At 52.1% G+C, this 14,672-nt stretch overlaps 1 protein-coding gene across 1 annotated transcript in view; it reads left to right on the forward strand.

The window, feature by feature from the left end:
- Positions 1-10,257: 10,257 nt before the first annotated feature.
- LOC144110723 (protein O-linked-mannose beta-1,2-N-acetylglucosaminyltransferase 1-like) overlaps positions 10,258-14,672 on the forward strand; it is a 29,585-nt gene continuing 25,170 nt past the window's right edge. Inside the window, exon 1 of the mRNA XM_077643792.1 lies at positions 10,258-10,530. Within this exon, the coding sequence (XP_077499918.1) occupies positions 10,396-10,530 (135 nt within the window). The 5' untranslated portion in view covers positions 10,258-10,395. The remainder of the gene's footprint in view (positions 10,531-14,672) is intronic.

Raw genomic sequence — 14,672 nt, forward strand, 5'->3', positions numbered from 1 at the left:
AAAAAACCCAAGTGGTCGAAATTATTAGTGCGAAGGCCTATTATATGGCTTATCACTCGGAAAATCCGGCGTTGACCGACCATTGACGACACACCCACCGAAACCCTCACGTGACCTCATGACGTCATCGGCAGTGCCTGCGTCATCGGGAAAGAAAGAAAAATAAGCTTTCTTCACAAGCGGGTTTCGAACCTAGGGCTCCGCAAGCTGGCCATTTGTTTTGAGCACTGCACCATCGCCTCAGCACAACACTCCGCGCGCTAAACTGCCAGCCTCTCGCGTTGGGTTCGACTATCGCCGTCTTCGTCAACTTCTATTCGGGTGGCGCGAACAGGTGAACTTCGTTGGCCATCTGCGTTAGAATAGTACGCCATCGCCGCAGCCGAACACCCCGCGGGCGTGGTTTCTCATTCACGGTACCTAAGCAGATTTAACTGCTCTCCGTAATTTTTCCGGAAGCCTCCACTATACGGTGCATCTTTCTTCCTTCACTCCCCCCTTCACAACCCTGCCTTCGTGTCCACCGAGAAGAGAGACTGCGCGTTTCCTTTCCTCTGAATCAACCTTCAGTTTTCTTGACCGTGCTGTTACACTAATCTTTCTCAGGACGAACTGCCTCGAGTATTCTTTACGCTCTCTTAAACTTACAGTGCACACAGCATCGTTGATTCATACGAAGTAGCTAAAATTTACCGCATGGTTCGGGCAGGCCATTTCAAGACCCTATATCCCCATCCCTTCCCCAGAGCAAAACAACCCTGCTCAGCGACAACCCTGAGTGCCTGCGTTGGCTCGCAGATGGGGCCACCGCGGCGGCGATATGACCAGTGGAGTCACTCTCAAAGCGCTGTGAAGTCAGTTGTCATCATAATCAGCCTGACTGCACCCACTGAAGGGCAGAGGCCTCTCTCTCCCATGTCTCTGCAATTAACGCTGTCCTTTTACCAACTGCGGCCACCCGATCGCCGCAACTTTTTGGCATTTTACAATGGCGAATTGTCCGCAGCCAGCGATTATTTTAGTAGGATGCAACTCAAGAACGCAGCAGCTTTTCCTCGTCAAAGGACCCCCTTCCAGCCAATGGTGACGGCTGATTCTCATGACCCTGCTAGCGTGACAAAGCAGGGAGTGGTAGATGAAAGGGGATAATCCCTTCCCTTCTCTGATCGGGGATAGACCCTTCTGTTTATTGTGGCGCCGCTCCCTGCATTGTCGCGCTAACAGGGTCATGAGAATCGCCCGACGCCATTGGCGGGAAGGGGGTCCTTTGACGGGGAAAAGCCGCTGCGTTCTTGAGTTGTATCCGACTATAGCGCCCTCCGCTGCTTCACGGGTCTTACCGCCGCCTTGGCCAGTTGCACCGCAGCCGCTGGGGACTGAGGGCCGAGGGCTAGTTGGCTTAGTCATAGTGAAGTCAATGAATAAGTTTGTACCGTCATCATCATCCGCTAGAAACCAGAGGGCGGCCTTCCTCGCGGATGTTTACTATCTGGAAGCCCCTTACGACGTCTGTGGTGGCGGCCCTGGAGACGCTTTACCAGTAAATGTCACTGTAATCGGTGGCGACACTTTCCCGGCTCTTTACTCATTCCGCGCACCGACGCACTCGCAAGTTCCTCCCCGTCTGGAGGAGACGTCCGGGCGAGAAAAACGGCGTCGAGCAACAGGTGCTTGCACATACTCTCCTCGTCGCGAGAAATGAAAATGTTGACCTTTCCTACATGCACAGTCTCCGTTGTCGGGAGGCCTGATTGCATTGCAGGGCTGGATGCATGCTTGGAACATTTTTCTCTCTCGCAGTATTCCACATATAGGCTGTGTAGCCAGAAGGCCGAGCTGTGGCGAAATGTTGTTCGCCGGTAGCGGGCTTGTAGCTGTGTGCTCGTTGTGCAGCTCCACCCGTGCGTTGCGACTTAATTGTCACCGCCGCGCAAGGAGAGGGTGGAGGTCGTTGTGGGTGGCCACCGTTGCAATACGCAGTCATCGCCGCGCTTCCTTTGGCTCCGAAGTGTGTAAATTAATCATACACCGGCGGATTGCTGCTCCTCTAGGCCGGCAGGGCGCGCTGTCGTGGAATTGCTGAGCGAGCAGAAGAGGTGGGGGTATTTTTTTTTTCGGTTCCTTAATGTAGATGCATGCACGAGGGACTTCATCAGATGTGAACTTGTTGCGGTAGGTGTAGTTTAAACTTAAAAATACAGTAATACAAACGAGCGCCGAATTGGTGTCTTGAAATTCGGTTTCAACTGCAAAAAGGTCTATTATGTAAAGTTTACAGTTTTTAAGCTATATAGTTTGTAGTTTATAGTATATTTTATAGTTTGTAAATTTATTATAGTTTTTGTGTATATTACCTCTCCTCCCTATCCTCTCTCCTGTCCCCTCACCTGTTTCATTTCATTTCTCCATTCTGCCTGCTATCCTTCATTTCCGCTGCATCAGCTCACATGCTTCAGTATCGATGGCAGATGCCGGCGCTATCAAAAATCTTTTCCTTCCTTTTTATTGTTATTTTAACAAACCACTTAGTACTACTACTGGAAAAGGTCAGTATCCTTCAGACTGATGCGATAGCTTGATGCCTATTGAGATGGGTTACCATTTGTCGCAAGAGAGAATTGCAGTAGCAAGGAAGCCAGGGGTGTGGTGAGATAACAGATCGTCGGTTTAACCCTTTAACCGCCAAATTATTTCCCGGAAAACGTACCAGAGTCGCCGAATTTTTTGGTGATTTTTCGGCGAAAATAATTTGTCACGCTTAGAGCGCATGATAAAGGAGCAAAATGCGTTTCATAAATAACTACCGCCCTCTAGTGTTGAAAATTGCAACCAACGTAATTGCCGACCGTAACTCGTCTTTTTGCAGTAGGAGCAACGCAACGTCGGGCAGGACGAGCGTAGCTCGTCATTGGCGGTATTGGTGCTATCTCCCATCACTAGTACAGCTCGGAGCTGGTGGCTAAAGGGTTAAGAACAGTGCAGTTGTATGTATTTAAACCATTGCTCCGCTGCTTAAGACGAACGATGGTTCCAGGCCGAGAGACTTCACCACCTTGTCAAGCTTCGTCTGCTGGCGTACGTCACCACGTTATAATTGACATTACTTGGTTTAGGGCGGATTGATGGAGGGGAGGGGTGTAGTTGGTCACCGCCCCCCCCCCCCCCCCCCCGCACAAACACACACACAGCGAGGAATTTAGATGAGAACTTGTCGGCAGAAATGTCCTATAGAACTACATGGTTCATTGGACTGCTTCCCCACATCCTGCCCCAACCGCTCTCCTCCAGGAATGACCCATAGAGCGGCCCTTGTACTCGGATATGGCATTTTCGCAGGGGATGTAAAGACAAGGACGTTTGTAACCATAACGAGCCACCGTGAACTCAAAACCATGTGCAACCGTAGAACAGTGGTCGTTACGACGATAGTTCGGTGACGAACGGTTCGGGTTATTTTTACCTTATCCTGTACTCTTGTTGAAAACGGGAACTGAAGCAAGGCGACAGCTTCCACAATGGCGCCGTTCTCGCACGGTGACGAGCCAATCACAAGGAAGATCCGGCAGCCGACGGCTCACTGCCTAGAAAAGTTCCCGAACACGGTTCTTACTGAGCCGAGCGCTGACCAACACCGAACTCAGCGGCACACTCCGTTGTGGACACGTGTGTCCTGGCATGTGTGTGCGGGAGTTTCCTCGGCCGCTGCTAATGCACCGTTATCGCGTTCGGGCCGGACCCATTCTTCGCCCGCGGTCCCACGCGTCGGCTGTCTTGGGCACCTCCTCTCTTCCTTCGTGGTCTCCCCAGCGAAGACGTCGGGTACGGTCCGGGCAAACGCAACGCGATAAGCGGCTGCGTGTTAGACGCGGTGGAAAGCGTGAACCGCGGGGCTGCTACTGCCGCGTTGCTCCTGCCTTTGTGTCCGCGCCGACCACTGCTTCCTTCTCCCGTTTTACTTTTTCTCTTTCTTCGTTCCCACGCGTCGCTCGATGCTCGGCCGGAATAGCAGCGCCGGAAAAGGATTTCCCCCGCTATTTTCGCACCTCCACTGCCTCCTCGCTACACATTTCCCCTTCCCTCCGGGTAGAGCGCTTTCTTGCCACAGGCGGCGTCTTCAAAAGGATTGCGGTACGACCAACGCTGGCCCCGCGAGCGCTGCTGAGGCCGCATTCTCGATCTCGTGGAGAGCGAAGCTCTTTGCCACGTGTACACGTACTACAATGTAAGCTCGTTGGCGGCTCGGCGCCCGCTCTGTTTAGAGGCGGCGTCTTTCGAGACTGTTTTGCTTTGGTGTGTACCTATCTCCTCGCGCGCGTCACGGTGGTCGGCCGATCTCGGCGTACTGCTTCGCTTTGTCGTTGTTTGTTGGTTTTGGTGCATTTGAAGTGGTTTTGTATCTACTCCGTATCGGTCGTGTACTCGCACGTCACACGTAATTTCACGTGAATAGAAGTCCACGTGTGACGGTTTCGGGGGGGGGGGGGGGCTAATGGTCTCGGTGATTGATGTTCTAATTTTACGTAAAAAAAAATGGACGTCTGCACGACAAACGCGTTTCTCGCAGCTTTATTAAGAACGAATGGTCTTTCACCACGTTACATATGAATTCACTCTTGGCCATGGTGCTCCTTGCATTGTAGAGTCGGGCACTTAAGATACCTTGACCCGTTATGAAAACTCTAAAAGACGCCAGCGTTTTAACTGAAATGTGGTGATAGATCACTGCAGAACAAAATAATAAAAGCAGGCGCATAATTTTGCCATTTAGTCCTGTGTTAGCAGCATATAGACCTCCATTGCCTATTCGCTGTAAAACCGAACTAGTTAAGCGCATACGCCTTGCTCGTCCCGTTAAGTCACGTTGTAGTGATCATGTGCCGTGGTCGGCTGAAACACGCCCGCTCAGCGGCGGCTGTGATTTCAATAGCGCCCGGTAGCGAAATGAAAACTAGATACACCCACCGGTGTCGAGGTGCCGTCGCCTGTGTGACAAACGGTCCTCTCTCTTTTTCCCCGGCGACAGCACGCGCGACCACCTCCGTAGCTTCTGCAGGAGTCGCAATATTGCGCAAACGGCGCGGCACACGTTCTGTGTCCGCGACGGACCATTAATCGTAGGGCGTGGGCCTGTGGTGTGTGTGTGTGTGTGTGTGTGTATGCGGTCGTAGCCGTCAGCTAGGGACAAGTCCGCGGGGTGGTGTTATACGGTTTCTCGTTCACGTTAGCCTCTTTTTTTCTCTTTGTTTTCTTTCCCCCGGGCGAAAGGTCGTCCACTTCTTTGACCTTCGCTCGCGCACCTTGGGACGGCTAGCTGCTCACAAAATTGCACCCCGCCCACCGCGTGAAATAATTTGTTCAAGTGTACTCTAGAGTTGGCTGGTAATGAAGGGGCTACGGGAATATTTGACGCCCCATTTCATTAAATCCGGGGAATCGTTTGTTGTATAGGGTTTACCCTCTAATGCGCCAAGCTCAGAACACACAGGTATGTACCACACCAAGCGCAAGGAAGGTTTAATTGCTTAATTTATGCCTGGTGTTGTTGCCTAGGAAGCTGCTGTGCCATTCACTATATTATACGGTCTACGTGAACTCGTGAGCTTCTCTGTGTAATAAAATACACCTTGTGTGGCCTTCAGTGCGGTATTGTGTATAAGGAGGACCACCGAAAGGGGGGGGGGGTGGGCGTACTATTACAGGGACAAATGAAAAAAGAACGATCGTCCTTTTATGTTTAGAGTAATGCCTGCGCGCGCGTCCTTCCTTCTTCTAAATCCGCAGTGGGAAGCACAGTACGAAAAAAAGAAAAGAAAAACAGTCAAAAGAAGATTCAATTAGTGGAGCCCGTTCCTAAGCTTGAGAGCGTTTTCAATGACGTAAAATAATAATAATAAAACGGCGATTACACAATGCGTCGGTTCTCCATCTCCCCCTTTGAACGTTTCTCTCTCTCCCTCTTTGTACCCGCTGCTTCGAAGTAATGGCGTGTTAATTCCGCCTCCTCGGATGGGGCCTCACGAAGGTTGGCGTCGTGTTTTGCGTTGCCTCGCGCACATATCCTGTTTTCCGCATCTCTCGCTCTTGGCGTTCCTATCGGCGAGCGGTCATCCCACGCAACCTCTTCCAACTTGCGCCTTGAGCGCCGCCGATGCATGTATACCACACACAGCTGCTGCCGTGGTTCAAAAAGACTGTGTGCCACGTGTGGTCCGCGCACTCTCTCCCTTCCCTGCCACTTCGGCGTTGCTGGAGCTTTCTTCTCTGTCGTCGTCACGCGCGCCGCCTCCTTTCTCCTTCGCTGCAGCCCACGCTTTTCCCGCGGTTTTAGTGCGCGCGCTTTTTCGCAACCACTGCGGGCGCAAAGGTCGAGACCGCACTGATGAAGCGCCGTGCGTGCGGAGGAGGAGGGAAGTTGCACACCACGCCCGTCCTTTTACGACGTGCCCCGAAGAGTAAGGATCGGTATTAATAAATAAAACGAGGGAACGAGGAAAGAGCAACCCCCGTCCCCCCCCTCCCCATCTACCTTTCGGTTTTCCTCCGAGTTCCGTCTGTATTATACACCGGATGTTGGTGCTCTCGTTATTGTGGCTGGTGCTCTGTTCGCGTTCGGTGTTTCCGTGCTCTTACGACACTCCCTCTTGTTCGAGCCGTCACCATGCATTTGTTGTGGGCGTGCTGACTCGGGTTGTTCCTGTAGATCTGTAGCAATATGTAAAGGGTGTTTCACCTAAGACCCAAGACACAATCTTTGAAAACAGGCATTTTGAGTTAGGAGAGCACTTTTTCGGCGTGGTATTGTCAGCGGTGTACTGTATTAAACACAGCTAAGACGTGCTAACTAACAGGATGTTTAGTTGACCTTTTAATTATTAATGTTAGGCTCATCAGTTACAGAGAGGCGTGTAGCCCACCGTAAATAATATTCATATCAGTTTTTAGAACTTCTAATACCCGATTGACCCCCCCCCCCCCCTCCCCAAAAAAAAAAGTTTGGCTACATCGCATCAAAATACATACGCTTTCGAGCATCTTGCAGACAAAGCAAACTCTCCAGCGCACGTAACTCATCGAAATAGCCAGAATTTGTAACAGCGTTTTTGAAGTTTTAAAAACTGATATGGATGTTACGGTCGCCTACACGTCTCTCAATAATTAAGGGCCTAACAGTTATAGTTAAAAGGTTAACTATTCAATATCAGTTAACGAACCTGCACCTCTTGGCTGTATTCTTATATACTACGCCATTGAAAATACTATGCCGAAAAAAAGCGCTCTTCTAACTTAGAAGTACGGAAAGCTGGGCAGCTGGTTACTACTATCCATGGTAGGTTACTACCATCCATGGTAAAGTCAGCGCTCGTGCCGTCGTGTTTTTTTCGTCCTCGTGTTTTTTCCGCGCTATTTTACCATGGATAGTTCTAACTTAAACAGCCTATTTAAAAAAAATGTGTAAAATCTTAAGTGCTTTCTTATAGGCTTTCTTTAGATTGGGAAAGCGTTCAAGAGGACTTGGACATAGGAAAGTATACGAACAGACAAGGGCAATAGGTGTCTGTCTCTTTCTATGTCCTTGTCTTTTTGAGCGCTTTCACGATATTTTTAAAAAGGGTTAACCAGCTAGGTTAACCAACGATGTCGCTGTCGAATTATAGGGAGCGCGGGGCACGGTTCCCTGCAACTGCCATCTGTCAAGAAAAAAATTAATAAATAAAACGCTAGAAAGACGTATTCGGGCAGAAATTCGTGTAGTATATTGGGACGTAAGTAGTAGTAGTGTAGTAAATCACTTTATCGCAACAACTGGAGCTCATCTTAGCGACAGCGGTTACCATGCATGGTATGCGATCTCTTCCGTCGTCTCAAGAGCCTGGCTTTGCCGCAACAAAGTCTTTGTCACGACAGAGCCAGCTCTGTTGTGACATCAGGCTCTGCCAGGCATAGAACTGCCTTCACGGCTGGGCGGCATTATGTTTCTGCAATTTGGGACATATTCTTCTATAATTTTCAATTGCATTGCGCGTACCGTTATTTGAAATTACCACAAAAACTGCGGTTTATTTCCGCTAAGCAACAACAAAAGAATACCTTTGCCGATATAATCCCAACTCCTATGCGCCATATATGTATGGCATGCAGGGGTTCGAATGTAGGTTCTTTTTCCTTAATTTATTTCTACACAGGTGTACTGCGGTGAATCACGTTGACTTTATTCTCTTTGTCAAAGCTTTATTTCCGATTTCTTGCCCCGATCCTATTGAAGGGCGAAGATCTTTTCGCGACTCATTTTTATTCATTTATTCTTCTCTTTGCGCAAAATCCAAATCCTCGCGGCTGCCTGTGGCGCCTCGTGCAAGAAATATGACCTAATGGATAATCCCGAATTTCAGCCCGTGTGTTGCGTGTTCATTAACTAGCTCAGTCGGCACCGGACAGGCGTGCAATTAATTATGGATTAAATTGGAATCACGTCGTTCTCTGCTCCCGCCTACTTAGTTCAGCGCCCGGGAAAATTAAATTGGGGCCGCTATTGTGCCCCTTGTTAAGATGTTGATCTCGATTAGGCTTTTATACTATAGACACGCAAGGCATGAGTCTTAAGGCTGTATCGTAGTCCTTCACGGTTCGGTCCATTGATATGAACGGTTCCGCCCGTAACCATGTGACCGGCCACGGTGGCAGCAAATGCGTGAAAGCGTATTTAAATTTGGTTGGGAGCCAACGACACAAACTCTTCATGGGAAGCATAAAAATATCGTATGTCCTTCGGGACAGTTCCTTCCCTCAAAACGCTGTGCTCAGATCGCCTGCAGTCTGATACAGCTCAATAAACCAATAGCCGCAGGGGCCCAGTCGTTTGAGAATCCGTCTCGCATGCGGGGTTCGATCCCCAGTGCCGCTGGGTACCCGCCGGTCATACATTGGGTACAATTGCTTCCCCCCGGCCTAGTGCTCGGCTTTTTTTTTTTTTTCGGTGAAATTCTTGGAATATGGCTCTATGAGGCCGCCTTATGTACATGTGTTTAGTGACAAATTCCTCTTAAGCCCTCCAACCAAAGGCGTCAACCTATTGCCATGACGACGCGCGACCTTGCACCTACCAGGCACCTGAGACTCCACGATAGCATGTGTAAGGCGGCCGATCGCTACGTCGTGACCAACGGCGTCAGCGCCATTGTTAGGAGGGCCTCCTTTAAGGGGGCATCAGTCACTTTGCTCTTGTCTCCGACCGGCGTAACGAGAGTTTTACCCTAGCGACCTTTGAACGCGGAAGGGCTGTGCCGTTTTTCTAAGCTCGCTTGTCTAACCAGTTCTGTAACGGTACCGCTTGGCGCTTCAGTTTTTCGGTCTCCCGAAGTCCCAGTTGTGAGCACATATTGAGGACCTAATACGGGCGCTCGTGAACGTGTCCGCGGGTGAAGCTGTTCGCTGCGGCGTGCATCCCGTAACATACGGCTTCCCTTCCATCACAGTCCTCTGCCATTCTTTACCGCCGGGATGCTCGCGCACGTGGGCAGCGTAGAGAGCGGGGATGCCTCGTTCACCCCCCGGAACACTTTCTGCTCTTTGTGTGCGCGCCCGTGAAGGAAGAGGGCGAGGAGGAAAGGGGCGTCCTACGGCGTCCGTTGAGAAAGCGCCGTGCGGAGCGATGCTAACCTCCTCTCTGCTACTCTCTCTCTTTCCGAGCTTCTCCGTTGGAGATCGCGTAGGAGAAAGCCAGGGGAAGCCCGCTTGTAGTGCGTTATGCAAAAAAAAAAGAAAGGAAAAAAGAGGGGGGTCCGGCGCGCCTTGCGGGTAGCCGCTGTCCGGCTTCTGGAGAACAGCGCTCGCTCCTGGGCGGTGGGGGCGGAGTGGCGTTTCTTTTGCGCGCGTTTCTAGCTGCGCTCTCAGGCTTTACTTGTTAATTTGTGTGTAATGCAACTTTTGAGGGCCTTCACCGGCGGGCACCGCCTGCTGCTCGCAGCCACTCTCGGGCAGTTCGCTTTTTGCGCAGGCGGCCGTCACACAGCGCAACGCCGCTCTTCGCTTTAAAGTTCCGCCGGTTGGTTGGTCGGAACCGTGGGAGCGGCAGTTGCGCATCGGCTCTCGCAAATACGTGTCGGCATATTATGGCGGTGTTCAACGGAGCTCGCTTCTCCACTGACCGTTCCAGGTGGTGTTTTTTTTACCTACAGCTGGACTGAGAGGACTGTGACCCATGGTCGTATGCTCTGTCTCGTTGCAGTTGAAGGTGAACCCTAGCCGCCGGCGGTGCAAGCACAGAGTGGCGCCGTGCCGTCGGATGGCGGCTGCAGCCCAGCAGCGGCCGCGGGGACGGCCGACCGGCGGCGACGCAGGCTGCCGCCCCCGTCCCCGGGCCGCCCCCTGTCGGCCGACGAGCGCTGCCTGAGCCCCATGACCTCCGCGCTGGGCCCGTCGTCCGGGCCGGGGGGCCCCGGCGGCGCGGGGCTCGCCGGGGCCACGCTGCTGCGAGCCGGCCTCTACGTGCGACACGTGCGACACCGGCGCTTCCTCGCACGCACCTGCCAGGTGGGTGGCACCCGATAGCTGAGTCTGCAGTCACTGTGTGTGCAGCTGGGTCCAGGTGGGTTGCGTCGATAGGTGGTGTCACTATACAGGCGGACGCACGCGAAAACCGGTGTCGCATAGCTGGCGACGGAGTTTGTGCACAGTGACGGAGCCGGAGGTGACCTTGACCGTCAGCTGAAAAAAAGTCCAGGAAATACGTGATTAAAATAAGACTCTCCTGCCCCCCCCCCCCCCCCCCCCCCCCCCCAAACTGCCCCCTCCATGAGCAACCCATAAATCTGCTTCTGCACATCGCAGATTGCTCTAGCTCAGCCCGTTTGGTTTTCGTGTCCAGAACTCGAGTGGTGTCAGAACATGCTCAAAGGTGGGTACTTCGCATAAGTGGTCGCCGAGAAAACCCTTGGTCATAAGTCTGTCTTGCGGTCGCAGGGAAATTTCATTGCTTCGTGGTCCGCTCATCCCAAGTGTTCTAAGCGTATCCCCGTATAAGCGTAACACTCACGGATTTTGGTCAGTGGACGGGGCGTTCATTGTACTGCCAGAAAATGTTCAAGGTCATCCATGCCGGGGCGGCGATTGAGGTAGCTTGGACAGTTAGTTACCTGTCTTCTATACGGCGTCTCATATTTATAAAACCATGTACCGCGTACAGCCAGCAGCTGAAATGATTTCAGTAAGACACCCAACAGCACTTTGACGTGTTCAGGTTCATGCAATGGAAGGTACTATCGACCACAACCAAGTTGTGCGGACAAAAAATTTATATCCGTGCAAAATTCGCGGCCGTAGTCCGTCAGTCCGTCATTAAGGCCCAACATTGACTGTAACGGTGACCGCTTTGCGAACCGACAAAAACACCGAGAAAAATAATTGTCGAGCGAAAGATTGCTCCCTCAGAGGGAGTGAGAGCGGGAGAATTTTGCAGCTGATAGGTGAGAAAGGCGCGCGTATAAATTAACGAGGGAAAGGTGTACGAGGTCACGTGACGCCCCTCTTCCTCCCCCCCCCCCCCCCCCGGTCTTTTATGCGGTCTGTCTCTATTATCCGCCCTGATTGGATTGCGGGATGCGTGTTAAGCGTACGCGCGCGCATATTTTTTTTCTTTTCCCGAAGGTCGATGATGACACGGGGGAACACTAATTGTCCTCGCGTCCTTTCTCCGACCTCTCCTCTCCCCCTCTTTCCTTCGTGTCCTCCTTTGCAAGCTTGTCCCTTGAATTTTTTTCCGAACTCATGAAACTCGCGTCATCTTTCTTCTTTTTTTTTTTTGTGTAGAGAGCAGTCGCTTTCTTACTTTCTTCGATCACTTTTCGCCGGTAAATTCTCACTCGCCGCCCCGTGTTTCATTTCTTCGTCCGTTCGAAAGGACCTACAGCATATACAGCGCATGCAAGCTGAGCCGATTGAGAGGGAAAGCGAATAACGTGAAACGCGCTTAGCCGCCGGTGGATTAGCGTTTAAATTGCCGCCTCGCGACAAAATAATTGCGCCTGGAAGCACCTCTGCCTGCGGCAATTTGATGCCGTGGGCTTCGGTGAGATAGAATGAAAAAGAGAGGGAAAAAAAATCAGACGCAGAGCGTGTGTTTTCGTTTTGCGGCGCATTTCTGGCGCAATGCCTCGGTGTGCTTGTCCCGTCGAGAGGACACCGAAGACGATTTCGTTGATGGGGCATTTAATAGCGATAATTAATGCTTTAAGCGTGCCAGATTCGGAGGAGCGGGTAATAGGAACGCCGTAGAGCGAGAGGTTTCGGATTAATTCCCGCCTTTTGGCCAAATACAAGTGAGACTCAGTCCTGCGGCGGCCGAAGAGGGAGTGCATTTTCCGAGGGAAGAGAGAGAGAGACGGAGGAAGGCAGTAATAATAATAATAATAATAATAATAATAATAATAATAATAATAATAATAATAATAATAATAATAATAATAATAATAATTAGTTTTTGGGGAAAGGCAATGTCGCAGTATCTGTCTCGCATATCGGCGGACACCTGAACCGCGCCGTAAGGGAAGAGATAAAGGTAGGAGGGAAAGAAGAAAGGAAGAAAGGGGCGCCGTAGTGGAGGGCTCCGGAATAATTTCGACCACCTGGTGATCTTTAACGTGCACTGACATCGCACAGCACACGGGTGCCTTAGCGTTTTGCCTCCATAAAAACGCAGCCGCCGCGGTCGGGTTCGAGCCCGGGATCTTTGGATCAGTAGCCGAGCGCTCTAACCACTGAGCCACCGCGGCGGGTAGAGGAAGATGCCGGTTTTCTAATTCTGCACCGTGGAAAAGGGATGGGGGAGAGGGGGAGGGGCATAAAAGAGAAAAGAGAGCGAGGATAAAGACCGGAGACAATTTAGAAACAGAGAAAAAGAGATGATTAGGCGATCTGCGCATGCCTCTGACGGCGTATGGTAAGCGGCAGTGGCACGCGCTGTGCTAAAGGACTGTTAACCGGGCGTTTACTGTTGTCGTCATGCGATCTTTATCGGCCCTTGGGGTGGTGGGAAGCACCGATGCCATTCGCAGTGAATTGTAGGCTCGAGTGCGGGATCTCTCGCGTTTATCCCGCTGCGTTCGTACTAGCGCCACAAGTAAGCCCTAGCGGATGCCTCGTGACGTCCCTCGTGACGTCATTTTGTTCTGACCAGTCAATGATTGCCATTCTGGCCAACCGGCTTGGAGCGTTGTCATGACGGCTTTCGTGACGTCGCGCCACTATGACCAATCAGCGTTGCACTTATTGTGTTACGCCAACGACACCGTAGAAGCGGGGAACGTGGCCTCGACAGCTCTCGCTGTAGAATGAAGTGTCAGTTACTACGAGGAGAGGTACTACGGAGGCTGTCTTCGTGCGGTGGTTTCACCGATACAGTTGAATTGAACGAAGGTTGGGTGAATGAGTCAATTCTGCCATAGGACGGTCCAAGGCACGCATTTCAATCAAAAGTCAGAAATCTCAGATATGTCGAAGGCATTCCGAAGGGTCTTGGCCATAAGTAACACAGTGAAGTTCCGAAGCAAATTCTGCAAAACTGTCAGACGACAGGCAGGCTTCAATTAAAGAAAAGGAGGAGGAAAGGCCGTTTGAAGGGTGTTCCCTCACTGCCCAGTCATCAAGACGGGTCGAAGGCTAGCGGCGCGCTTGGAAAGCAGCCAGGAACGTCGAAAAGGGCACCTGTCGGGTGGCCCCTCCTAACGCACGGCGATAGTGCGGAGAAGCCGCCCTTCACTTTGGGCGCGCACCTTTAATTGCGAGATTCGGACGGTACTGTTCTGGAGGTTGAAAGATGGCTGCCGTGCGCGCGCTAGCGAGTAATGAAAAACCCAATTCATTAGCGCACTAATTAGCTCTTTTCAGGCGTCCGTCACAGCCACCACTGACGTGTAACCAATACAGTGATTGGAGGGGGGGGGGGGGCGGTGCGCGAGCCGTCTTTTTCGCTAAAGCAAACAAAATAAAAGCGCGAGCACTGCGAGCCGAGAGTAACGCGACACTTTGTTTTCCAACTGGGCGAAGTGTTTCTTTCTTACTCTGTGCGACGGACAGCCGAGCGCGGTAGGTCAGGGCAGAGGCCGCGTGCGACGTACTGGGAAGGGAGAGAGCGGGAGTCAAGGGAAGGGCAGATGCGGAGCAGGGCGGACAAGCGCGGGGCTGCTGCTCAGGCCATCCGGGAAAACCGCGAAACCCGAAGCGGCCGTGTACGGTTGCGACTCGCGCGCTCTGCTGTCCCTTCCGGCCCACCTCCGCGGCCTCGCTTGGAACGCTGCGACGACGAGGGAACGTCCGCGGCGCCGGGATCCCTTTCGCGTCGTGTCTGCCGTCTCGGTTTGTTTTCCGCTCTGTCTCCTCCGTCTGTCGCCTTGTTTTTTCGCCCCGTCTCCCCGTGCTCCGCATTTACGCGATCGCGTCGGTTGCTTCGGAGCGTGGCGCCCTCTCTCGGTTTCTTCTTCGTGTTCGGTTTCCTTGTATGATCCATCGATAGTGTACGGTCGGCGGCACGTGTGTCGTATAGTACGGGGAACCGAAGATCCCACGCTGCGGAGACCTGTCTGATACCCGAGAGGGGGCGTTCGGAGCACGACACCTGCTCCCGCGCAGTAGGCCGGCTCCTTACTGTACGCGTAAATGCGTCTTCCCTGCGAGGTGCG

This window comes from Amblyomma americanum, chromosome 11 (assembly GCF_052857255.1).
Source record: "Amblyomma americanum isolate KBUSLIRL-KWMA chromosome 11, ASM5285725v1, whole genome shotgun sequence".
Lineage (NCBI taxonomy): Eukaryota > Metazoa > Arthropoda > Arachnida > Ixodida > Ixodidae > Amblyomma > Amblyomma americanum.